At 39.8% G+C, this 26,239-nt stretch overlaps 1 protein-coding gene across 2 annotated transcripts in view; it reads right to left on the reverse strand.

Annotated features, from left to right (window-relative positions):
• The window catches only part of LOC116316297 (spermatid perinuclear RNA-binding protein-like), a 104,534-nt gene that overhangs the window by 47,899 nt on the left and 30,396 nt on the right, over window positions 1-26,239 (reverse strand). For both annotated transcript variants that reach the window (XM_031734841.2, XM_031734840.2), the window contains exons 2-4: window positions 13,678-13,796; window positions 2,603-2,832; window positions 1,095-1,260 (exon numbers count right to left, since the gene is read on the reverse strand). In XM_031734841.2, the coding sequence (XP_031590701.1) occupies window positions 1,095-1,260; window positions 2,603-2,832; window positions 13,678-13,680 (399 nt within the window). In that variant the 5' untranslated portion in view covers window positions 13,681-13,796. The remainder of the gene's footprint in view (window positions 1-1,094; window positions 1,261-2,602; window positions 2,833-13,677; window positions 13,797-26,239) is intronic.

Below are 26,239 nucleotides of genomic sequence, written 5' to 3' on the forward strand. Positions count from 1 at the left end.
AAAAAAGAAACACCGTCACCCAGACAGATGTCTATAAAAGTCTGTGCTCCATTCAGACTGCAGCTCTCCTCCGTTGGTTTGTGCTTAAATTTATCTTTAGATGTGCTGCTAAAGCTCTGCATGAGTCTTAATTAGAGGTCTAAACAATGCTTACACGTATTTTTTCTTTGGATGGATTGGAATATCAATAACAGAACCCATTTTAAATATTAAAATTAATTAACCTAAGAACATGAAAATGATCTCATAAATTCAGGCTTTTATAAACAAGCCAAAGCAAGTGTGGTACACAACTGTAATCCTTCCTAGAACACAGTTTTGAAAGCCTATCTTTGTTACACATCACAGTAAAGAGAAGGTATTTGGATTCTGGATTGTATGAACTTTGAACTTTTATTTCTGCTTTTCTCCATTTACTGTCCATGGTTCATTAGAGTGCCTGCATCATTTTAAAAATCCAAATTAATATATTTTAAAACATTAAAATTTTTAATCAAGGCCTCAGTCACACCTGCCAAGAGACCAGTCACCACTGCATGTCAACCATTAGTCACTAGTGTACAGTGGAAAAATGTGTATCCCCTGACTGTGTGGCGAGTGGCTGCTGAGTGGTCGTAAAGAAAGTGAGTCACAAAAAACCTCCAGCTATTCCCTGGTTGCTAACATTTTACATGATGACGGTCGGATAGACCAAAGTGAAAAACAGTGTCCAAGATTTCCAATTAATATGAAGCATTAATTGAAGCACTCGCTCGGATGCACACAGATTTTATTTAACTGTCTATTAAGAAGTTGTTGTTTCTTTAATTACTTTGAACCTTTTTTAAGGGAAAGGCTTGATATTCATTGCAACTGATGCATTTTATGCACTATACATTACTGTCCCATTGAGCCACATGAGAGCTCCTCTACTGTTCTTATCATCATCATCATTATGAGCACGTCTGTTCTCCAATGTCACCAAACAACCTCTGCGAGTGTTGTTCCACTGAAGCTTGGATCATAAACACGTTTTAAAGCCTCCCTCAGCTGCGTGGCTCATTTTAAATGCAGAGTGTTGAACACCGCAGTGGTGGAGGTGTGGCTGAGCGTACCTGGATCTGCAGGGGGAGGTTGGCGCTGATGGTGTAGAGCAGCAGTTTGGTGGGTTTCTCTCTGCACATTAGAACCAATTCCAGGTCCATGTCCCCTTTGATGAGCAGCCCTTTGGCTACCAGGCCGACACGCGTCACCCCACACAGCACCGATGTAGCATCCAGCCTGAGGGCAGATGGAAGGCAGCCAGCGTCAGATTATCCCACAGCCATGCAGAGAGTTTAGAGGTGATAACACACACACTGAAGCCAGAGAACGAGCCCTGAGCTGCTCAACAGGGTCTGATATTCCAAATGGATTAGCAACATTGAACAATGCTGAACAAGAATCTAGCGAACGATCTCTGCTGTCTGCAAAGGTAACGATCCTTTTTCTTTTGTTTTTTTTAAACAAATCTGAGCTAAAACAAATATTTCTCATGTATTTTTCCTCACTGGTTAGTTTTTTAGGCCAATAAATATTTAAAAATTGTTTAACTTAAATACAGAAAACATACACAAGAATTTTTGTTAATGGTTCCTTAAATATAAAAATAATAAATAATAGCAGGAAATGATACGTTTGATTAATTTCAAGGCTAATAAAAATTAATTTAAAAAAATGCTTTATGTGTACTATATGTGGTATAAAGTATGCAATCAGAGTTTTGCACCTCTTTCCATAAAAAAATAAAAATGAAAGCATACCCATACCCAGTTTAAATTTGGCCTATTTTTATATTGTTGGGTGCTTGTTTTTTGTGTGTTTTTTTTAAATATGCAGGTCATTCCCACTTTTACTATATTTTTTATGCCTATGAAGCACATGGAAGCCAAACATTCCCATAGACTTCAGTACAACCACAAGTATTTTTATAACCAGATGAGTCACCCCCTGCTGACCATTAAAGAGAATGCAGGCTTGACGGTGTATTTATATATTCAATCTGTGTATGTGCATGTCAATTGCAGAAGTCCTGCAGATCGTGAATGATATGCTGAGCAAAGGGGCAGGTAGCACGTGTACTTCACAAGGCTCCTTCAGGATCCCCTCCTCCCAAAGGAAAACAGTTCATGTGTGTACTAACGTGTGTCTGTACTGACCTGCACCATCACATGAAAAACAAAAGATTTTCTTTAACCGTCCTGGTTCCCTTTTATTTGTATAAAACCAGCTCTGCACTAAATCTTCATATAGGTGTTTTGCTGATATAGAAGCTCTGTGTGGATGTTTAGGCTACAAGCCAAATGCTGTATATCTATGACCGCTGTGCGTGTTTAATTGCCCAGTCATCACACCTCACTACCCGATGAAGATATACGACACAGTTTTATAATGGGAGCGAGCTGTGCACAGGAAACAGCTGAAGGTAAAAACATTCTTTAAAAACTAGAACAAGACATAAATTTATGTCATGTTACGCTCTGAAAACTCGTTCTTATAAAACTGAGCTGAAGTAAAATACTGCACTAACATAAAAGTCATGGTCACGGCACAAACATTAAAGAGCACTCGCCGTGGGACGTACTTTTTCTCAGCAGCATCTTCCTCCACCGTGTCATCCCCGGCCTCGTTATTGGTGGATGTCTTCCCTGAGGATTTGCTGAGGTCATCCATCCAATCAGAGACTTTCTTGAGGGCTCCCTCCACGGTAGACACCAGCGTCTGGACAGCCTCCAGCTCCTCAGGGGCTGGATAGATGCTGGCATGCTTGGCCATGACGTGGCGGTCATCGTTCGCAAACGATCGAAACGACCTCTGGAGAGAGAGAGAGAGAGAGAGAGAGAGAGAGAGAGAGAGAGAGAGAGAGAGAGAGAGAGAGGTAGATCATAATTTTTTACTCACTTTTCTTTCCAGCTGGTGCTTACATCAGGCATGAATCACACAGAGAGAGCAGGTGGAGGGTCATAGTGAGATTCAAAGACATGGAGACAGGAAATATGTTCACTGATGGACTCAAATCCGTGGCCTTTACAACTTGTGGCCTTTGAGATGGTCTACTTGCTCTAACGTTATTAATCAGCATAAATATCACACCAGTGAGCACATAATGACCCAACAACTGAAAAGAGGCTGTAATGTTTTTTCTTTTTTTCAGTAGAAAAACTGTAGAAAATGTTTTAAAATGAAAAACAAGACTTAAAGATACAGTTTAAAATATTCTCAGTTATAAATAACAGCAAGAGTTTCCCATTAAAACAAAACCACAGAGCAGGAAAAAAAAATATTTTGCTGATTTTCTGGGACTGTGACAGCATGTTTGACTCCATTTCCCTGACTGTGAATCCACATTTTTTGTATTCACCAAACATCACGGATAAAATTAGCCCCTAGCCAACAGAGAGACACCGATTTCCATAGGCAGTGTCGGAGAGTGATGAATTTTATCAAACTGGTCTTGATGTAGCTGAAAGCTACTGAGAGCCAAAACAGTGCACTGGGCAGTGAGCAGGCTAGTTGGGAAACTTAGTCGGTCGTTGTTATCTCACAAGAAAGATGAAACAAAAATTCTAAAAACTGCTACAATAATTTGCAGAATAATATTTGATTGCAATAAATATGGCTGTCAGCTGACAGAGTGTGGAGTGCAGATTATGAGTTGTTGCCTCAAGTGCAGGAGTTTGAGTATCACAGCTTCTTCTGGAGGATGAGTACAGAAAGGGAACGACAGACGCATTAACGTGGATGTGAAAAGAGCCAGGCTCAAAGCAAAGCTGTCAATTTACTGGTTGATCTTTGTTCTGACCCTCCTCTATGGTCACAAGCTGTGGTTAGTGACTGAAAGAAGGCTACAATCGACAGAAAAGAGCTTCCTCCGTGGGCTCAGCTTAAGAGACGAGGTGAGAAGTTAATTCATTCAGCAGGGGTTTGAAGTAGAGGCACTACTCCTCCACATAGAAAGAGGCCAGTTGAAGTGGTTAGGGTACCTGCTTAAGCATATGATGCCTCTTGGATTCCTCCTAGATCAGGCATTTCAAGCATGTCCTACTGGGAACTCGTGAACCTGTGCAGACCCAGGACATGCCGGAGAGATAAAGTCTCTCGTCTGGCGTAGAAACACCTCAGTGTCTTCCTACATATGCTTCACTCCTTAGCAGCCTGTGGCAAGCTTGCTTCTGTTCACAATCATTTATTTATTTTGACTAAACTTCAAAGAAACTGACTTCATTAAGATGACAACTTTCTTACTTTTGAAAGTTGAGTAAGTCTAATATTTTTCAATCTGTGACTAATCAATTTTAGGTAATTGCGATCGAAACATGATTTTTGCCATAATCAAGTAGCCACACTGGACGTATACATGTAAAGCTCATGGATGGACAGTGTTGGGTAACATCACACACTTGTTTGTCACAAGTTACACATTACCCTTAACCACTAAACTAGGTGTTATTTACCTATGCAAGCTCTTCAGTTAGCAGGATGGTTAGATAGAAAGAATTATATGTGTGCAACATTCACTCAAACTCAAGTCATTTAGAATCAGAAGAACAGTGAGGTGTACAATATTTAAGGACAATTATTGCAACAACAACTTCTTATTGCATGGAGGGAAAAGCAAAATGTGACCGTAAACAAAGGAAAAACAATAAAAAATAAATAAATTAAGGGGGAAAAAGTCACTATTCAGATATTAATTAATACTAAACACCTCACCCGCTAATGCACAACTTCCCCGCAACACCTGCAGACAGGTAAGCACCGTGCCTTTTATGAGAAATTTTGTGAGGTCAGCAAAGCTCCCATTTTAACAGCACTCAGGTACTGAACAATTTTTGTAAATGTTAACATGGTCGGTGCACTTTACTGTTAGTAATCACCTGTTTCAGGGGTCACAAGCTACTCCAAGTGCCGGTCCCAAGCTTGGATAAACAGGAAGATTGTGTCAAGAACGGCCATCCAGCATAAAACCTGTGCTAAATCAAAAATGCTATCTGTTAACTTATCATTAAGGTAGCAGCTAGCAGCTATGGCTAATAATAAAATAATATTTATGTGGGAGCTAGGCATCAAACATGATCAGTCCCACCTGTCTGTAACATTAACAGAACAGAATAACACAAATGTTTGTGTCTAGAAACTGTTACACTTCTCTTAAAAGCTCAAACTGAGGCTGTGAAAAGTCTAGCAGCAGCTGGACAAAAACAGTGTAGTCGACCTTAGCAGCTCTGGTCAGCAATGAAAATATGGAGCCAAGTCACCAGAAACACAGCACTGAAGGTGAAAGCTGTTTGACTGACAGCACAGTCAAACAGCCTAAAAATGTTTCCTTATTTTTTTTCTTTCTTAACTACCTACGCCTTAACATTATGTTAATGTCTATATTTCTTTGCAGTACATCAGACAGATTAAAATTAGTGCCATCATTTATGTTAATGCCTCTTTATTTTTGTTTTATAATTTTTGCCCCTGTGATATCAAAAAATGTATCAAGTATTGAATACATTCCTGTGTATCTTCTAGTATTGGGTAATTAGCATCGTGACAACCCCAGTTAACATGTCGAAGCTCTACAAAAGCAACATGTGAACATGGCTCACAGGCTAAAAGCCTGTAGCTGACTGCATGCAGACCCTAACCAAGAAGCCAAAGCTTAATTGACGACAGCAGTGGTGAACCGTCCTGTAGGACTCTACATTTCTACACAACATCTGTTTGGTTACATCTGATTTTTTACTGACTTGGCTGTCAGCTTTTATTTAAACAGGCTACTAAAACCCTCCTTTTACGCTTATGTGGGTAGAGATTTAAACAGATATGTGGAGATATGAAAAGTTTAGGGTTATATATTACTTCAAAAATATATCAAATTACTTTCTTTAAAGGGAAAAGTAAGGAGTAATAACCACTGAATAACAGGAATCTTTTACAGGCTTCTACAGGCTCTGTCATGACAGTTGAGTTAGTGGAGCAACAATCTGCTCACCAACAGCAACCCTGGAAATTGAGGTTCTCTTAACTCACTCCTCTGCCAGTGATGAGTAAAATTATTCAGTGCTGATGATCTGGATCATCACCAGGCTGTCAGCAGAGTGATGATTCAAACTATGAATGTGTTCTGTGTGTTCATTACTCGTTGTGTTCATTGTCCATTGCTTTTAAAGCCATAAATAGAGCATTTAATGAGCAAACTAACTGTTGATGTGGTTTACAGTAGATAAAATGCAGGACAGGTCCACCCACACAGTTTTATTTACTCATTTACAACCTGCTTCCCAAACAAGTAAAACAAAATGATCAGGACTATATAACACAACATGATGGTCACCTCAGACACAGCAGCCCCAACCATCTGCTGTTCGATCCTTTTGTTTACATGGGGCAGCCAATGAGAGCAATGTTGAGGGGGGCGGGGCTAAAACACAAATTTCTTCCAGACCAAAGGTGAACTGAGGGTAGAAACCAAGTCTGCACCGATTTAGTGCAAATGTGTAACAAAAAAAAAAGTGTAAAAAAAACAATGACATTGTGATTTACATTATGTTTCTGTGTATATCAATATTTATCTTACAAACATTACAGACATTGTTACAATGCCACCATTAATATTATATCATGAATAATTGCGTATGTAGGAAGGGTCTCCCCAGAAACCTGGAGGCTTTTAAAGCAGCAGAATATTCTCTCTCTCTCTCTTTTTATGGCAATTTTTTATGGCCATGTCACTAAAGTGCCAAATTTGATCAATGATTATAACAGATTTCACATATGCCGATATTCAGCAGCCAAGTTTTAAAGGTCATCAATGCCAAAATACCAGAAAACTGGTTTAATGGTTGAAATTTGGATCATCATTATCATCATCATCATCATCATCATCGTTACTCATCAAACACCATCATCAAAGCACTGCCAACTCCTTTTAATTACAGAGAAAGCAGGCTGAAGCTGAAGCCGCTGCTGGAGGAAGCAGACTCGATCCAAAGCCAAATCGATTTCTTTGAACTTGAACACACCGTTTCTACTTCGATTCCCGGTGCTTCTCCTGTTGCTGCTGCAAATGCTTGTTTCTGGTGTCAGAAAGATTCCTCACAGTCAGCATGATGACAGCATTACACCTGAAGCAACCTGCGCTGCTGCCAGTCTGTGCGTGGCCTAGATTCAGCTGCTGTTACTTAACATTAACATTTATGGCATGTGCTTAGGGATGGAGCCCATCTCTCTGAGGGGTAGATGAAAAAGGGCTGATGTGCAAAGCGTATCAGCGCTTGCTTTTACAAGCCTGAGTACGCCGGTCGAACATCACGGCAGGCTTTCAGTCCAAGGTCAAACTGCTACCTCTCTCAATCATCCCTTCCTCTTCTACTCCAATCCTCCCCTCTCTCCTCTCCTCCTGTTCTCCCTGCCTGCAGCGTGTAAGCACCCCTCATTACGGTGAGTTATTTATGACGGTGCTTTAATAATTCATGGCCACGAATCTCGAGGGCTTGTGGTGGAGTTGCGGGGGTCATTCATCATGACCTAGCTAATCTCTTGCTGAACTGCCACGGGGCATTCGTGGCTATGTAGCGGCAAGTGTGGGCAGCGTCGACAACCATAACACACAAACATTAACAAGATCTACATGAAAGATTAAGAGTTTCATGGCATCAGCGCCGATTTGGATCACAGCCTGGCTTCATATCGGGCTGTTTCCTTTTGTTTGTGGCCCACGAGTCAGCTGGGAGTTCAACCTCGCGCTGCAATTAGAAGATAATCAAATCTACTGCTTTTATTAATTGCATTGCAAGGTTTTTCGGAGGATGTCTTGTACTTAAATCTAACACACAAATCAGAAGTAATTCGTTTAACATTTTGTTTTCACTGTGGAATCACTCAGGAGGATGATAGCTGACACAAACAGGTTTTCCCAGCCGGGTTTACTGTGAAGCCAGCAGACATATACAGATATGGATCCAGAAGTCTTTCTTCATTGATAAAAAGATGTACATAAACGCTCTCTCAGGACATCTTAGCTGCATGCTTAAACCAAGCGGCAAGCCACTGCAATAGTTCACTTGCGTCTGGCTTCGAAAGTGAGTTAAACCTGAACTTTGTGGCATCACAGTCAGATCCACTCGCTCATCACATCCAGTTTTAAAATGCCAAGGTCAATGGGACTTCTGTACACTTCAGAAACCAATGAGTGACTTAACCAGATGTTGAATTTAATAAGAACAGAAATAAAAATTCCTTACATCCAGCCTTTAAGAACTCACTCTATAGCCATGTCAATTATTTAATTTTAGTGGCCAAAGTCAAAGAGCAGTATATTCATTTTTTATTTTTTGAATATAGATTTAGTTTAGTAATTGAATATAGAGGCTCACTTATGGAAAAAAAAGACACATGATGGAAACTTTTAGTGATTCTGCTCAAGTCTACAAATACTTATTTCGGTCCACCCCGCTGGCTCGGGTCTGCAGATATCTCCTCTCTAAGATATGCGAGAAATTCCTACTATGAATCAGACCTCAGGTGTCCACACTCCTCATTCATGACAGTCTGCAAATGTCCTCTAAATACAGAAAACAAGTAATCAAACCATCCGTGGAATCTTTGACCATCACATAGGAAAATATACATTTATATTTGTTTTTAAAATCCGTAGGGTAAAGACACTTTTTTAACAGTTAGCATTCATGAAATTTATAGAGAGGAGACAATGTTAATATAGCTTTAGGCATTATTGCAGTTATTCTGTTTTGCTCAGCAGACTGCCTGACATGAGTTCCACTAATTTTAGTCCATTTTAGAGCAGGAAAGGAGGCCAGTGTGTTTTAACATGGCAAAATTAAAAAAATAATGAAAAAAACCCCAACAAAACATAAACAAGCTTCCAATCCTTTAGCCCAGCAAGTCCAATGTCTACAATTAATTATATTGTCTGACACATAAACAAGCCACTAACCTGCCAGTACTCTCCAGACTACATTATTTCTGGTGAGTACACAAACAGAAACAAAAATGCAGTAGATAATGTTTTCTGTTTGGTTAAAAACAAAACTTAGGAAGTAAGGTGAGCACAACATGTTACAGGCTGACACATACAGGATGATACTTTCTGCTAATAATAAAAGGTGGGGGTTGTCTGAGGGTAAAGACTGTTTTCAGTCCATTCTTAGTGAGTCCTTCAGCACCAAGAATGATTGACTTGCACCATTCAACCATTCAAAACAGTTTTGTTTGGAGCTCAAAAGGACCGAGTGCAAACTGTGACTTTAAGAGAAAGTGATTCAGAGGTTTAAAAGCCTGACAGGTGAGAGTGTAAGACTTGGACTGCATTACCGTGTTTAATGCTTCACTCTTATCAGAAAAATACTTGAAGACTCTACTCCTTGGATTATGTTTACCTCAGAATCTTTACCATCAGGATGAGTGTGAAAACGTTACTTAACTAAATGACTGTTATCAGTCGTTATCAGACGCAGGTGGCCTCTTCTGCCTAAAGTGTTGTATACTCTAATGCAAATGTGGATATTTTCTTCTCCTGCTGTTTCTCTAGTCAGAAAGAAAACAACAAAAATCTACATTTGAAGGCTGGAGGTATGGCGGTGCCTGGATCCATCATTCGATTGCCATTTAACAACATTTCCTTCACAAATTCTGTTCGGTTCATGGACTAGACTTACCAGCTACCTCATTAGGTGTACTTGATAAACTGTTTGTAAAATATCTAATCAACCCAATCATATGGTGGTAAAAATCAGTGAATTTACCACATAGACATGGTCATGGTCGTGTGCTGAATTTCAAAATTAGCGTCAGAATGAGGAAGAAAGGCAGTTTAAGTGTCTTTGAACGTGACGTGTTTGTTAGTGCCAGATGACTGCTTTCAACCAAAGCAAGCAGAAGAGAATCTCTGAAACCACAACATGTAAAACTTTGGAGCAGATGCGGTGCAACAGCAGAAGACCACTCCATGTACCAGGAAACAGACTACAATTGAGACTACTATTGTCCAATTTTGGTGATGAGCTCATCACCACAATAGGACAACAGATCACACAGTCACCAGATCTCAACCCAACAGAGCACCTGTGGGATGTGCTGGAACAGGAGATTCGTATCATGTATGTGCAGCTGAAAAATCTGCAGCAACTGTGTGATGCTGTCATGTCAACATGCACCAAAATTCATGACAAATGCTTCTTGAACCTATGCCATAAAAGTTTAAGGCAATTCTGAAAGTAAAATGAGGTCCAACCTGGTATTAGTCAAGTGTACCCTATATTAGGGCTGCATAATTAATCGTTAGGAAATCGCGATCTCAATTCATACTTATGTGCGATCTCATTTCCAAATGACAACGATTTTTAAAAAAAAAAGAAAAGAAAAAAAAAAGATGACGATTGTACCGCATTTTGATCCGGGACATAATCTGCATGAAAACAAGCGCTCACTCTTCCTGCTCAACAAATGACAAGGGCGGAGCCTTATACCATGTAATACCGAAGCCAGCTGGCAGGGAAAAAACAACAGCGAGCACCTGAGAGATGACGAAGCTGTAAAGGCCAAGAAAGTGACAGGAGAAAATCCGTCCCGGTCAACCACCCAAACATCAATAACGGGAACCTTATACAGCGCTTCCCCATACCCGTCGAACTCCGCGAGGCACAAAGAAATTACGGAGGCTATCACTTATCACCTGGCTAAAGATATGGCTCCCATCAACACTGTGCAAAACGAGGGATTTAGGAAAATGATCAACACCCTAGACAAACGCTACACAGTGCCGTCCTGCACCTATTTTTCAAATGTTGCACTACCTGCTCTATACAAGCAGTGTTGAGCAACGGTGGAGACGGAATTACAAGCAGTACAACATTTTGCGGCAAAGACAAAATGTGAGACATTTATTGTTTTTAATGTTCATTTATTGTTTTTATGTTCAGTCTCAACTGTTACGAAGTTGATGTGCAGTTAATAAGTGCAATAAATATTTATAATGGAAAAGAAAATCGTGAGAGAATCGTGATCTCAATTCTAAGCAAAAAAATCGTGATTCTCATTTTACGCAAAATCGTGCAGCCCTACCCAATATGCAGTGATGCATATACAAAAGATAAGCAAAGATTATCTTGTTGTCATTTATTAAGTACAAGAGTGCGTTGTGAAAGCCCAGCATTAACGTTTAGATGTTTTGCAAAGTTATCAGCCAAAGCTAGCAATCTTTTCTTTTTAGTAAGTCCCATACTTATACTGCACAGTACAACACACAGACACAGAGGCCTGTGTGCCAATTATTGTCAATTGACAGACTAATAAAATACCATAATTTCTCTCAACAAATCTCAAGCCCAAACTTCCTGGAATTATTTGTTAGATAATTCCATTATAATTCCATTATAAATGGTCCAAAGGGCACAAGCACCACAAAAACAGCTGCCCGTGTTGTATGACTAGGTGTTTGACTGCTCATACACCTAAAGCCTTAGCAATAGTGGAGAAGAAACAATCCACCATAAAGCTGATATAAAGAGGGAACAAGGCATACAGGCCAAAACCATTTTTGTGCACATTATTATTTTAGCTGTAAAGTTTATCGTTGTAACCTGGGAATCAGTAGGGATTTACTTCCCTTTGAAACCAGCCTCAAGTGGCCACTAGAGGAACTGCAGTTGTTGGCAATTAGCTCTAGGGTGAGGAAATAAAAAATAAATCACAGTCTGGGTTAAAACTAGAGATGGCACGATACCACTTTTTTATGTCCGATACCGATATCATAAATTTGGATATCTGCCGATACCGATATGAATCCGATATTGTGTTTTTTAATCAATAAAACTGTTTTTTTTAATATCTTGCTGCATTTTGTATAAGTTCATACTCAAGTTTAAATAAACAACAACACTAAAGCTATTCTTTTATACCTGTGTGTAAAAAATACACTGCACCCAAAATATTTCATAGTTCAGCAACACTGATCAATCTAATAAACCTTACCTAACTTAAAACCTAACTTAAACCTGCTCCATCCTCCCTATTCTGGTATTTTAAAGAGTACTTAGCAGAAATATTACATAACCTAACTAATAGGGTTGCAAACTCCCAAAAAAAAAAAAAAAAAAAAAAAATAGGGAACCCCCACCCTCCACCTCATGATGCTTAATCGATGTAATCAACTTTAATTTGATGCAGTGTGAAAAAAAATGCACAGAAACAAATTATTTTTCAAGAATAATTAAATAGATTCAAAATCTTTCTTCTACAGAATTGCAGAATTCACAGACGGTACCTTCCCAAAGGAAAAAGTACTATAGCTTACTAGGGTATATAGACTTAAGAGTTACTATATATAGTAATGGACTTCTATACATTTTACATCAGATTAAAACTTTGAGTGTAAGATTCAGATAATTATTTATTAAAAGCTAGACATTTTAAATGAGAATAAGAAAGAAAAGTATGTCTTTGTGCCCCCTTTTCCCTGTTCATGCCCTATCGGCCCCCCTGGCTGCACTTTGCTAGATCCGCCCCTGCACAGTTACCAGCCGTCAGCTACGTAGAAAAGGATCCTGGTGTAGAAAGTAATATTAAATAAATTCTAACAACAGCTTATCAAGGTTAAACGTGCTGCTGTTGTTCAGCTGCTGGTTTCCTCTTTCTGGCGCGAAGTGGGCCAAAAACAAAGAAGAGAGACAGACTCCCGACAGAAAAGCCGATCAGCTGATCGTTAAGCAGTTTCAGGATTGAAGTAGCGGCAGGAAGGTGAGGGAGAGAGAGAGGCAGTTGCTCCATATATCGGTTGTTAAGCTTAACATGGGAATGCTTTACAAACATTCAGAGATGAACTTACACACTTGCTTTACTTCTCTCTGGGATAACTTCCTCGGAGATGAAATGCTGGTTTGGTAGCCAGGCTACAAATACACACAGCCGCTCTATCACATGAGGCATACTGCTGCAACGTGCTACGGTTATGAGCCGAGTTACGCCGTGTTGCAAGTTTTGTGAGATGCTTTTTTTGATATTTAATGGATCGGATTACATTTTTTATTTTTCGCCGATATCCGATCCAGTAATTTAGGTCAGTATCGGACCGATACCGATACGTAATATCGGATCGGTCCATCTCTAGTTAAAACCCAGCCTGTTACACTTTGTCACAACATTTATCACAGCATTTACCATCAGAGCTTTTACATGCACTTCTTCACACAACCACTAGATGTCTACATAATCTGGTTTTCTCCACTGGTCAGTGGTTACAATGAATGGTAAGAGTCTATGGAGCCTGCTCAAAGTGAGAGAAGATGCCCGCTGGGGATGTGTATGTGACTGATAACCATTAATAACAGCTATGATTGGGGTGACAAGATCCAGATCACAGGGCATCATCCAATCAGCTTTTTCTCAAAAATAGGACTTGGAAAAGTAGAGTTACTCTTTTTATCAAGTTGTCAAGCTATACTGGAGAATTCTAGCATTTTAATTTTATTTTCAATGTATTTTTCCTCTTCCTGAAAGAGGTACACATGATCAGTCATCGTGCTGACTGATCATGTACCTGATCAGTGTTCACACTACAGGTGAATATGGGTATATAACAGCTGGAAACACACTATTGATAGCTAAACACACACAAAATATGCAAACACCAGACATAATCAGGAGACTCACCATGTCCAGGCTTTTGGAGAGGTCGTGGGAGGGGTTTAGGCGAGGACCAGAGTCCCGTCACTCAGCCTCTTCATGCAGTCGAACACCTCTCGACTGTCGGCTCCTCGGTCAGAGTCTCACTGCGGAGACAAAATATAAAGATTAACTCCCTCCATTAACCTTTGTTACACCCACACACTCAGAGTTTATTCATTTGTTGGATTGCTGGTATTGCTTTAATCTTTGTATTTGTACAGTTTGTTGCTTATAATGTGGGTGATCCAGGATTTAGAGCTTATTCTAAGCTGCTCTGAATAAACATCAGCTACATGCTATAAATGTGAAGCTGCATTATCAAGACTTAAACAATAATCCCAAATGTCACATTTTTGGACATTGTGCTCCATGTTGCACATCTATTAATCACAAATCTTCCATCCTCGTACAACTATAGTGGACTTAAAACAGAAGGTATGAAAACTGAGAAAACTTTCAGAAAAGCATCAGAGTAAAGCAAAGATTGGAGTGGAACCACACTTTCCACAAATCCACCACATCTGTTAGTTTTCATGTGAGGGCGGGATGTAAATCTGACGAGGCCGACATCAATCTGCTGTTAAAACAGACTCCACTCTCCTTGTTTCACAATTTCTAAAAAAAATAAATAAAAAATGGTAATAACACAGGGCACGAACCACCATCTCCTGAATTAAAGTCCTGTTTACAGTTATGTGTCAGTAATTTTAAACTCCATCTCTCTCGTTTGTGTCTCTTTTGTCCCACCTTCCTCTGCTCTCTTCTCTTGGCAGATGCCTGCCCTTTCCTGAGCCGGGTTTTGTCAGAGGATTTTTTCCGGTTAAAAGGACGTTTTTCCTTCCTACTGTTACCAAGTGCCTACTCACGGGTGGATCGTTCGATTGTTGGAGTTTTCTCTCTAATAATTTAGGGCTTTAACCTTACAAAATAAAGTGCCTTGAGGTGACTGTTTGTGATTTTAAATAAAATGAAACTGAATGAAACTCAATTGAAAGCTAACCATCATTCACCACCTAATTTTTGTAACCTTTCTCACAAACCGGCCCCAGACTGTAAGACTCGGCCCTCATCTCTCCTCCACTCGCACACTGAGCACCGGCTCCCCACAGGGCTGTGTGCTGAGCCCCCTCCTGTATTCTCTCTACACCCACGACTGCAGCTCGACCCACAACAACACTCTCATCATCAAGTTTGCTGATGACACCACGGTAGTCGGACTCATCTCAAAGGGAGACGAGGCAGACTACAGAGAGGAAGTCCTGAAGCTGGCAGCCTGGTGTTCAGAAAACAACCTGGCACTGAACACTAAGAAAACCAAAGAGCTCATTGTTGACTTCAGGAGACACAGCACCGACTTGGCCCCCCTTTACATCAACGGGGAGTGTGTGGAGAGGGTCCACACCTTCCGGTTCCTTGGTGTCCTCATCTCTGCTGACATCTCCTGGACAGACAACATCTCAGCGGTCGTCAAGAAGGCCCAACAGCGGCTGCACTTCCTGAGAGTCCTCAGGAAGTACAAGCTGAACTCCAACCTGCTGCTGACCTTCTACCGCTCGTCCATTGAGAGCCTGCTAACCTACTGCATCACGGTATGGTACGGCAGCTGCACCAAGGCGGATAGAGTGAGGCTTCAGAGTGTGGTCAAGACAGCACAGAAGATCATCGGCTGCCCTCTCCCCTCCCTGATGGACATTTATTCCTCCCGCTGCCTCAGCAGAGCAGCAAACATCACCAAGGACAGCTCCCACCCTGGTTTCAACATGTTCAGCCTGCTTCCCTCAGGGAAGCGCTGCAGGTGCATCAGCACAAAAACCCACAGACTCAAAAACAGTTTCTTCCCCAAAGCCAAAACCACCCTGAACTCACACATGCACTGATAGCACAGCCCCCCACTTCCCACTTCCTCTATGGACCACCACTGTGCAATACCAATTCTATGTGCAATAACCCAACTGTATATACACAACACTATTTATTACATATTACTTTTTTTTTTTTTTTTTTAAAACCGGCTTGTATATTTGTACATTTTATATATACATATATATATATATATATATATATATATACATACATATACATACATACATATATATATATATACATATATATACATATACATACATATACATATACATATATATGTTAATGCTGCCCATATGTATATAGCGCTGCAGAACTGCACCCAAGTTTCTGTTGTGATTTAACTACACTTATAATCTCTAGCTTTTGCTTGGAAATTAACGCAATCTGGGGAATCTGTCCTGCTATAAATCCAATCAGATCATCCATTTCACATTTGTGAAAATTTTAATTATTTTTAAAAAGTCTAGAAGCAAGTGTAAATGTAGAAATAAGTATTTTAGTCACTTAGCTCCACTCACCGAGGGCTACCTCCTGCTACACCCTCAGCTGCCTCCAATTTCTGTCCAACGTTATTAACAGGAACTGCCTTTCCACTACCATGTGGTGCTAAGCAACTGCACCTTAAAAATATTTACCAGGTTGAATTCTCACATGTGCAGAATAATAAACAGTCCAAATTAAAGAGAAACACAGAAAAAAGATATATTATGACATACATAGGATTCAGTTTATAGACCTGTAAACATGTACCATGTACCAAGTGTAAGTTATGTGGCTATAATGATCTAAAAATTCACCCACTGATGGTGCTTTATGTTTAATATGGATGATATCAAAGATGTGCTCCTTATTATGAATAAAAATAAACCAGCTATTAACAATTTGAAACACACCACTTTGATTGTGACGCTGCTGTGAAATTGTTTTAATGTTATCTGACCGCAGACTCACACTAAGGCATTAATTAAATTACTCTGAATATAGTCTCACCATTAAATGCATTAGATGAAACTGCAGCTTTGGCCCACGCTGTCAAATGCTAATGAGATGCAAGTCGCAGCTTGTGGTGTAACCACGTGGCAATGGCGGTGCAGGAGGGTGAGTGAGCAGCGCTGCTGTTAAACATCCCGGGGGAACTGGCGGGGTCGAGCCAAGCGTCAATTAGATTCTCTGTCACCTTGACCTTGTTTTCAATGACAGACCAGAGCAGGCTGGTGGTGCTGCTGCTTCTTTTGCTTTATGTGGAACAGCCATTTTTACCATCCAGTAAAAGGAAAAAACACAGTGCAACAGTGGGCAGAGAAATATCAGGAAAAAGGATTTTGATCAATACAACACAATAACTAGCTGAGATTTCTGCCTTTCAAAGCCTCGCGTCCCCACTCCTACTCTCTTTTGGAGCACAAACTCCCCAAACAGCACAACTTCAAAGCATTTACTACTGCTCAATAATGGAGGATGTTGCTACGTGTGAGAGACCAGGAACGCAACACATGAATGCTAACGAGCCTGCTTCTCACACTAAGAGAGCTGCATTTCTGCCACAGGATTCAGGCCTCCTCGCTCCACTTTTCTGCTACATCTCTGCTCCCATTTGGTTAACACATCTCTAGTATGAAAAGTGTGATTTGACTGAGTGCCAGTGATGGATTACTGAGGAGGAAGAGGATGGAGGACACAGTAAGGTGATGTAGTTACCACTTCTTTTGTTGGCAGACAGACCGAGGACCAGGCCACGGGTTTCTCTACACTCGTGTAAGTGACACATTTGCAGACAAAATAATAGAAAAATTCAAAATAGCTCTCACTGTTTTACAGAGCTGCAGGTGGAGGTAAACACACTGCTATTACTTGGGTGATTTCCTCGTGTTCCTTGGACTAGGTATCCCGAGGAAACTCACAACAGAGGCAGCTGATTAATGTGCCATTATTTAGTGTCATATATTATATTATATTATATTATATTATATTATATTATATTATATTATATTATATTAATTTCGTTAAGAAAGAGCAGGCGAGCCTCCTTGTGACGTGACATGTCGGAACTTCTATATGCTCAAAAACAAAATTATCTCATTGACTGTGTTGTTTTCTTAAATCAGCATTTTGTCATTAAAAGTGGAATTGATCAGAACTGTAGGAGGATCTAAAATCAATCACACTCTAAAAACTCTCAGATGCCGGGACCTGCCAGACCAGAACAACACAAACAAGTCCTACAGAACTAATATAAATACAGCCAGAGGAAGGATTCAAGTGTGATGGATGTAGCTTCAACCACTTATAAAAAGAAAAAGAAAAAAAGAAGCACATGGTACAAGGACAACAGGACCTACATCCCCAACCATGGCTGCATATACACTTGCATACAGAGTTGTGCTTCAGTTTTAATAAAATCCCCGTGTGGGCTCATTTTCTAATAACCTTTCATCTCCCTGAAGAGGGCAGGCGATTAAAGCAAGATAATTAAGAATACAGCAATGACTTTTTAAGGACGTTGACGATGCTGCAGCAGTGGCAGATGGTGAGCTCAGCATGTGACAAAAAGACAATGATGATTAAAAAAAAAAGTAAAGAGCAGGCCAGGGAGCGAGTACTAGCAAGCAAGACTGTTAAAAATACACTTTCCACACAACTTTTATCATTGGACTGACGTGTTTTACACTGAAAAGCCTGCATAATAAAGAATGTAAACACTGTGCGTTAAATGCATCCACTCTCTTTGAGTCAGGTTTATTTGCATAAACCTTAATCACAGTTAGAGTCTCAAAGGGCTTCAAAACACCCACATTATAGGACAATAAATTAAAACGCACTCTCCAATCTCAGAGCTTCGGCAAGAACAAAAACTCTGCAAATGCACTTCATTTGATTCTGTCAAACAGCCATTAACGTCATTAAACTCCTGTCAAAGACAAATGTTTGCAAGAATTAAGCAACAAAAGCAAAATTACTTTCACTGCGCTTCAGTGACGTGGTACAAATGCAGTGCTTGTTGCACATGGAGTACAAATAACCTTAGTTGCTTATGAGGACTGGTTATTTATAACAGAGGAGGGTCGAGCCAGGCAACAACTTGGCTGTGAGGACAGGCACAGAGAGGGGGATCGGTTACACGAAGGGATCTTACATGTCCCTAATTAGATAATAAGGACCACAAAGATATCATAATCCAGACCTAGGCTTTTAATATTCAGCATCTGCCAACAAGTGTGATATGACACTTTTATTATATTTGCTTGATTTTTTTTCTGCGAGGCACTTTCTTTAATTATTGCAAGTTACATGAAAAACAAAGCAAATTATGTGCATTTAAAATGTATTAAAATATGTTTTTAAACCAACAATAAGAATTAAAATTAAGTAACCTGTAGTCTAGATTTACATTACTTGAATTCTAAATTAGACTGAATGTGAAAGGAATTCTCCACTTATATCTTCCCATGTCGTGACCATCCCACCACCACTGCTGTTGAACTCTCATTACTTTACCAACAGAGGCTTCAAAAGGTTGTAAAATGAAATGTGGCACTTCAATGCATGAATTTAAAAAACATACAAACCAGGAGGAGGAGGATTAAGTGACAGCTATGGCAAAGAAATGAAGGCATCCTTAATCACTGTAGCTAACTGCAAGGTCACTATTGATATGTTGGGCATGCTTTGTAGTGAACTACACTGTCATGTGGGTCCATTTAGCCACCTTTTTTATATTAAGATCATGTTCTGTCTTGGTGTACACAGCATGTGTTTAAGCACAGGATAAAAAACAGCAGTTGAGAAATAACTTTGATAACGTGTATTATGTATCGATATGCTAAACAGACACACAGGTGAGACCTGCAATGGTTCAGGTAAAGAGTAAACTGAAAATAGTTTTTATTGCATGGCGATAATAGAAAGGCTTGTTAAAAAAAAGCACAGGTCATAGGCTGAGCCCAAAAAACAATGTCTGCACACTGATCAGCTATAAAATTAAAACCATGTAACACTGGGTAAGGCCCACTCATGCTTCACAACAGCTCTCATATTTTGTGGTATGGACAAAAGACCTCTGGTGTCTACCACACACCACTGGTAGAGGATGCACTGTGGCTTGTGGGTTGAGACCTCTGCAGATCAGGCTTGTTCTGACACATGTTCAGATACTTGTATTGGACAGTCACTCAGCTATGGGCTCTTCCTGAGCACGTTCTTTGAACTGTGGGAGAGGTTGATGACATCTGGGTGTGCCCTGGGCAGTAATAATGTTTAGGTGGTTGGGATGTGTTACACAAACCGTCACAAGATTTCGGAATGAGAGTGGCCTGAATAACACAGTATTTTCAATACTGCAGATCACATTTTCAGATGTGTTACATTTAGTTTGTATTTTACACGTTCTGTTGAATGTGGCCGTTTACAGAAAGCAACCCGATAGGAGACGTGAGCAGATGCAGTAAACCTGGTGTCAGTCAGAAAACTGGAAACTAGAAACACAACTGGCAGAATATAGGATGTTGTAAGAGATTGCTAGGATTGCGTGAGCCACAGTAGGCGACTAAGGTATGAATGAATGATGCATTCAGACAAACAAACAGCTTCACAGCTCAAGATATTTTCAGAAATCTCACTGAAATTCAAATAGACAACTTCCACATACAACCTTTGTGAATGTGTGCAACTGTGTGTGCAGAAAGGCAGAAGTGCTACTGGTTCCATCCCCAGCGGGACTGAAACACTACCATCACTACCAGAGTCAGAGGTCAGACTGTAGCCTGGCTAAAAATGCAACCACTCATGCTGCTGTAATGCACTCTGGACAACTACATCCACCAAATAGCTGCATTCTGCCACTACAAAACCATCCCATGCTCAGGCACTCGGTCCCTAATGCCTCTTCTAGCCTCTCCTGTCCCCATCCTCCATTCTGAGGAAAGGTTAGATGAACCTGGGGAGAGTTTTATTTCAGGGCTGTGTTTATTTAGGTCGTTTTCACTGCAGGGAACTTTTATGAGCAGGCTTTTATGTTCATACAAGACTTCAAATAATGCCCTGCGCAATCCTGTGAGCTTGCACCAGGGGGGATGGGAAGAAGAGAAGAAAAAGGTTTTTTCTCTTATACAAAGCTTTTCTGACTAACATTTGATCTGACGACAAAAGACAATCCAGACTCTATCATAATAATCCAAGTGCTGAGAATGGCTCTGTTTCCAACACTTGAGATTTGCTTCTGAAGTGATACCTGCAAACTAAAGTAAAACGGCTCAAAAACTAATGAGAATAAAATTAACATGATTTCTTTTCTTTTTTAAATATTTTTAACCAGGAAGGCACAAAAAGTGGCAAAGTTAAAAAGATGTACCAAATAAAGTATCTGTCACGTGATCTGACAACGACCACTTTCAAGTTCTGTAAATTTAATTTGAAACTATTTAGATAAGGATAACTGACTGATTGGATTATATAAAACCTTGTATCAAAGCACAGATCATCTCTGTTTGACTGATAAAGCTGAATGACCTTCAGGTAATGAGATCCTCCCCAAAATACACACACATTTTAGAAATTACCAACTTTATCTGCAGTATGACACTGCATCACCTTGCATAGCTCTACACGACCAAGATGGGTAAAAATATGAGCGTAGCTTTCCTGAGTGTTAACCACAGAGAATATATTTCATTGTGTGCAGATCTCACTAAATTAGATGTTAATGCAGCAGAGCCGCCTGTGTGTCACACTTATGCAGAACCACAGAGCGGAGTGTGCTGTTCAGTGTAGGTGAGACACAGTGAGTGTGTCAGTTCAGTCTAAACAATACCTTAAAGGGTTTTCTTTGCAATGTATCTGTAATCCATCCAGTTACCTTTATGCAAATCCAAATCCAAGAGGACTGGGGCCTTAAGTCAAGAGCCTAATGTCTGAGAACCGGAGTCCAGTGTAGGTGTCAGGAAGGCCAGTTTGTGGTTCACTTTTAGCCTTATATAATAACTATAAGAGATTTTTCGCTTCTGAAAATTACACCACAGCAATGAAACAAGAAAGCAAGGTAAAAAAAATTCCAGATCCATTCAAAAAAACATGAATATTTTCTCCAAAACAACCCAAGCCAGCATACTCTTCATGTGGGTCCCAAATCCAGACAGATTTAATTCCACACTGGATCAGATGAGGCTTGGATTGAAGCAATGATTCAATTCAAATATTTATTTATATAGGTCTCATTCACAAAGTCAAATCAAGGTGCCTTATATTGCAAGGTGAACCTAAAATGTTAGAGAAAGAACCCCAGATATCAGACGATCCCTTATGAGGCAGGCGACAGAAGATCAAAGAGCTTCCTTTTAACAGAAACAGACTTCAGGTAGAACCAGGCACATAGAGGAGTCATTTGTTGCAACCAGCTGGGGGTAAGGGAGAGAACAGAAACCCAACCCTTTAAGATAGCAGCTGATTTGAAGATTTTTCTCCACAATGTGGGCTAGGAGTTAGAGTTACTCAGTATATTACTCGCTCTAGTAGGCAAGTTTTCTTAAAAGCAATATCTGAAAAGTTTGTTTCGAGTGCTCTGTGGTCCAGGAGGTCCGTCTGTTGAATTAAAGTCTGTGGATCTGTCATGTTTTATTTTTTGTTTCCATGACTCTCTCTAGGGAATTTATTTTGTGAAATATAGTTCCTCGGTAATTTCCACTGTTTTACCATCCACCACTTAAGCAGAGAAAAACTACCAAAAGCTTGGGGAAAACAAAAGCCTATAGCCTGGCTGTTTTAGTTTCTTTCCCAGGAGATTTGTTGCCAGGTGTCAGACAGAATTGCACTGTCAAGTAATCAGTGCATCACACTCATTTCCTTTCTAGAAAGCTGTATTACTACAAGGGTTGTTTACTGGACTTTCAGCAGAATGAAGCTCATTCAAAAGAGGATGCAGCTTGTTCCAAGCATAAGGCCAAACTCTCAAATAGCCAATGTTAAAAATGAATCTGAATCCAATTTTAGCAAGCATTTATTCAGAGACCAGACACCAACTGTTAGGTTTCAGTCACATTTAGTAATCAGGTCAAGCCGATGCACATTTTCTTTATCTATACCATACTAGCTGTTTGGTTTTCTTCCAAGTTTGTGTGTTTTTCCTCCTTCTCTCGCCCTCTCTCTCTGTTACACTCTCTTTCTCATCTTCTCTCTCGGTTGGTTTTAATGGTAAAGTTTTGGTTAAAGTTAAAGTTTTGGTTGTTTTGGATTTTTGATTGTGTATTTGTAAGTTTTGCATTTTCAATATGTTCATGACTTTTAATTATTTTCTCCCATTTTTAAATATGTTTTTCTGCCTGTGAAGCCCTTTCACACTTCATACGTCATTCTGAGCTTGACTTGATAAATCTTTAACATTTAATGTTATTTATTTGCCAATTGTCTACATCGACCATGGTTTATTTAAAAAAGAAAAGAAAAAAAAAAAAGGCTTTTGCCTAATCCTGCTAACAGACTGACAAACAGCAATGAAAACTAAACTGCTTTGACCGAACTAATAACCCTGTCATTGCTCATTGCTCCCTGTTGGACAAGCACTCTATGGAGAAACTCTCTCTGTTGCAAACTAAATGTTACAGCACACAAAGTTACAGCAGTCAGTGGCAAGAGTGTAAAATGCTGTTAATGTTACTCAAACAATGTCTGTTCACAGGGTTGGACGAATGTATAAGAACTGGGATTTTTGTTCCTGATTTTATTTTACTGAATAGCGCCACAAGTTGTTGCCTCCTTCTTTATGACTGTGCTAAAATTGAGAGCTCTACAAAGATACTGTACAGATTCTGCTCAGTATAAACAGTGATCCAGGGTCCTGGTAACAAATTACTGTAAAACAAAGCACCAGTTTTGAAATGTTCATTTCTGTGTAAAAACCTGCAAACTAATAAACTATCAATAGACAATATAAAAGATGCATTTAGCTGTGAGGCTACGTGTTGGTTTGTGAAGTCCTGTTTTGAAATGTTTGGCCACCGCCATCATGGTTACACAAAAATGCAAACAAACAAACAAAAACAAAAAACCCCCAAAACATATTGATTGGTTGCTGACTTGTGATTGACATTAGTCGATGCACGGTCGAAACCATGGCTAATCCATTTTTTTGAAACATGTTATGACCAAAATGTACAAAATAAGGGTGTTGGTTTTATTCAGTATGACACAACTGAGCCCATAAACTCAAAAGTAAATATTTACAGAGGTCCAGGAAGAAAGCCATTTCCCCAGCCAATTGCAAGCGTTTTTGCAACTATCGCCATCTGGTGACCTTCAGATAAAATGCAGGTTTAAGGCACTTCCAAATTGACATTTTTCTGACCAGGAAGTTGCTTCCATATTTTATACAATCTATGAATCTAACGCAAAATGCTTGTCGGTTTGGATTTCTGTATCAAATATTAAACAGGAAGTTGTTAGGCTGCTTCGGCAAGCCAATCAGATTCAAGCTGAGACTCACCTTCGCATTCTAGTCTCTCTCTCATTACTTTTTGGAATGTTCCATACATTAACATCTTTCATTTAAAAAAAGAGAAATTAAAAGGGAAAAAAGAAGCATTAAAAAACTCAACTATACACTTTTCTAATTTACTATGAAAGATTTGTGTAATGTAAGATCAAACTGATAAGGGTTGTACTACATGCAAAACTACATGCAACTCCTGACAACATGAAACCGTAGCCTCATTCACCATCTCCCCCGTCCATCAGTCTGTGCACACTCACTTCTTTATCCTGACTGTAATATGATTTCCAGAACACACTCTGGATTTGGATATTTTTGGGGCATGCTGCAGGTTTTCAGTGTGAGAGCACATATTATGATAGATGTGCAGGATGTGAAGACGGGTCAGAAACTCCTTCTTCTATAGTTAATTTCAAAAACAATGTGAGTCTTGACCCGCTAACCTCGGTGACAGAGCCTCATTCTCTGCAGCTTTCTCCTAACACTGAGGCAATCTGTGTGGGCGCTCCCACCAGCTCTGCAGAATCATAATGCGTTTCAGTGCAGGTACTGTAACCCTGAACATTATGACGCCTCACAGCACAGCAGAGAACATATTTCACCAGCTGCACAGATCCTCTGTGATCTCCTGGCAGAGCCCGAGATGTCCGACTCTGCTGCAGAGCCAATAAACCCAACTACAAATGTTATAAATGTGAGCCACAGCTGGCAGGGAAGAGCTACACTCAGCAACAGAGATGTACACATCCGAAGGCAGCTGCTTTTAGGGACAAGGCTATATTTACCTTAAAAAATATCACAGCATGCTCTGAATTTATAGCCAGGAGTTGCAGACAGGGTGAGACGTCTGAGCCAGGCCTAAAGTTTCCTGTGTAAGACTAGAATGCGAGAAAAAGGGAGTAATGTTACAATAAGTATTATACATTTCAGTGAGCCTCTAAAAATTTGTACAAAAGACTCAATTTCTAGATCTTAACAAAGCCAAGCACTGGAAAGAAGAGTCAGGGCTAACAGCCAGAGATAAAAATAGTGTGTAAAATATCATCACAATTAAGAGGGATGTTAATTAACACCCGGTCGTCTGTGAAGTTTTAGCTGTTGCTCACAGTCTTTTTAAAGAAGCCATTATCCCGTATCACAGGCTGGGCTCTGCAGAATTTCTACACATTTGCTTTAAAGATGAGAGGCGAGACCACATCAGGGTCTCTAGAAAAGTGCTAATTGGAGACAGAGGCCTCCAAACGTCAGGCACCCTGGTCGTAGTTTAAGCAGACAAAGCAAAGGGTGACGGTCCAAACAATTTAAAACAGAGCATATCGACTAACAGCTCACACCACGGCCTGTCCGGGCTCAATTGTTTTCTCTGCAATTGTTTGCATTTAAATCTTAAAGGGGCACTGGCTGTAAAGATCCATTAGTTGAGGTCAAGATTTATGACATACAACTGAGCTGTCTTGAGATAGTAACTAGATTATTGGCTGTGTGAGGTGAACTACACAAGCCCTCCTTTTTTTTAAAGGGGGAAAAATTTGATTTGCTATGTATTTTTGCTTATATGGGTATAGATATATATTAAAAAAAATAAAAAAAAAAAAAAAAAAAAAAAAAACAGGTGGGCCTGAGGGTGTGAGCCTCAGTTTTGTAAGGAATAAAAAAAAAAAAAAAGGCCTTGCCAGGAGGGGGAAAATCCTTAGAAAAAGAGCATGTCTGGTAAAACATGCTTACTTTCTCTGCGACATGACTGGTCCTTTATTGGCTTAATCCCCAATTTTTGGAACGTCGTTCATCATAAAATGAACTATACCATCGATAATCCTCGGTACGCTCTAAAGTTTTTAGCCAAAGACCGTACAGTTCCACACTGAGATCCGACCACCAATGCTCAGCTCTAGACTTCATTGTGGGAACACACTAACCAATGGGTGACTGCATCCTTCTTTCATACTAGCTTTAAGAAAAAGTTGCTAATTATAAATTATTGATGGTGTTTTCCACAGAATTCGACTGTATTAGCGGCTGAAGTGTGGATGGAAGCACGTGTGTGTTTGCATGTTCTCGGATGGATAAAACATTAAAATAAGTGACAAACTAAACCCAGATGGCCATCGATACACCTGGACAGCCCGCTCAAGTAAAGTGTACGTGTGAAATCCTCAATAATCAGCAGATTATAATCTGCTGATTATTGAGGTTAATTATTATATT

This window comes from Oreochromis aureus, linkage group 12 (genome assembly GCF_013358895.1).
Source record: "Oreochromis aureus strain Israel breed Guangdong linkage group 12, ZZ_aureus, whole genome shotgun sequence".
Taxonomy (NCBI): domain Eukaryota; kingdom Metazoa; phylum Chordata; class Actinopteri; order Cichliformes; family Cichlidae; genus Oreochromis; species Oreochromis aureus.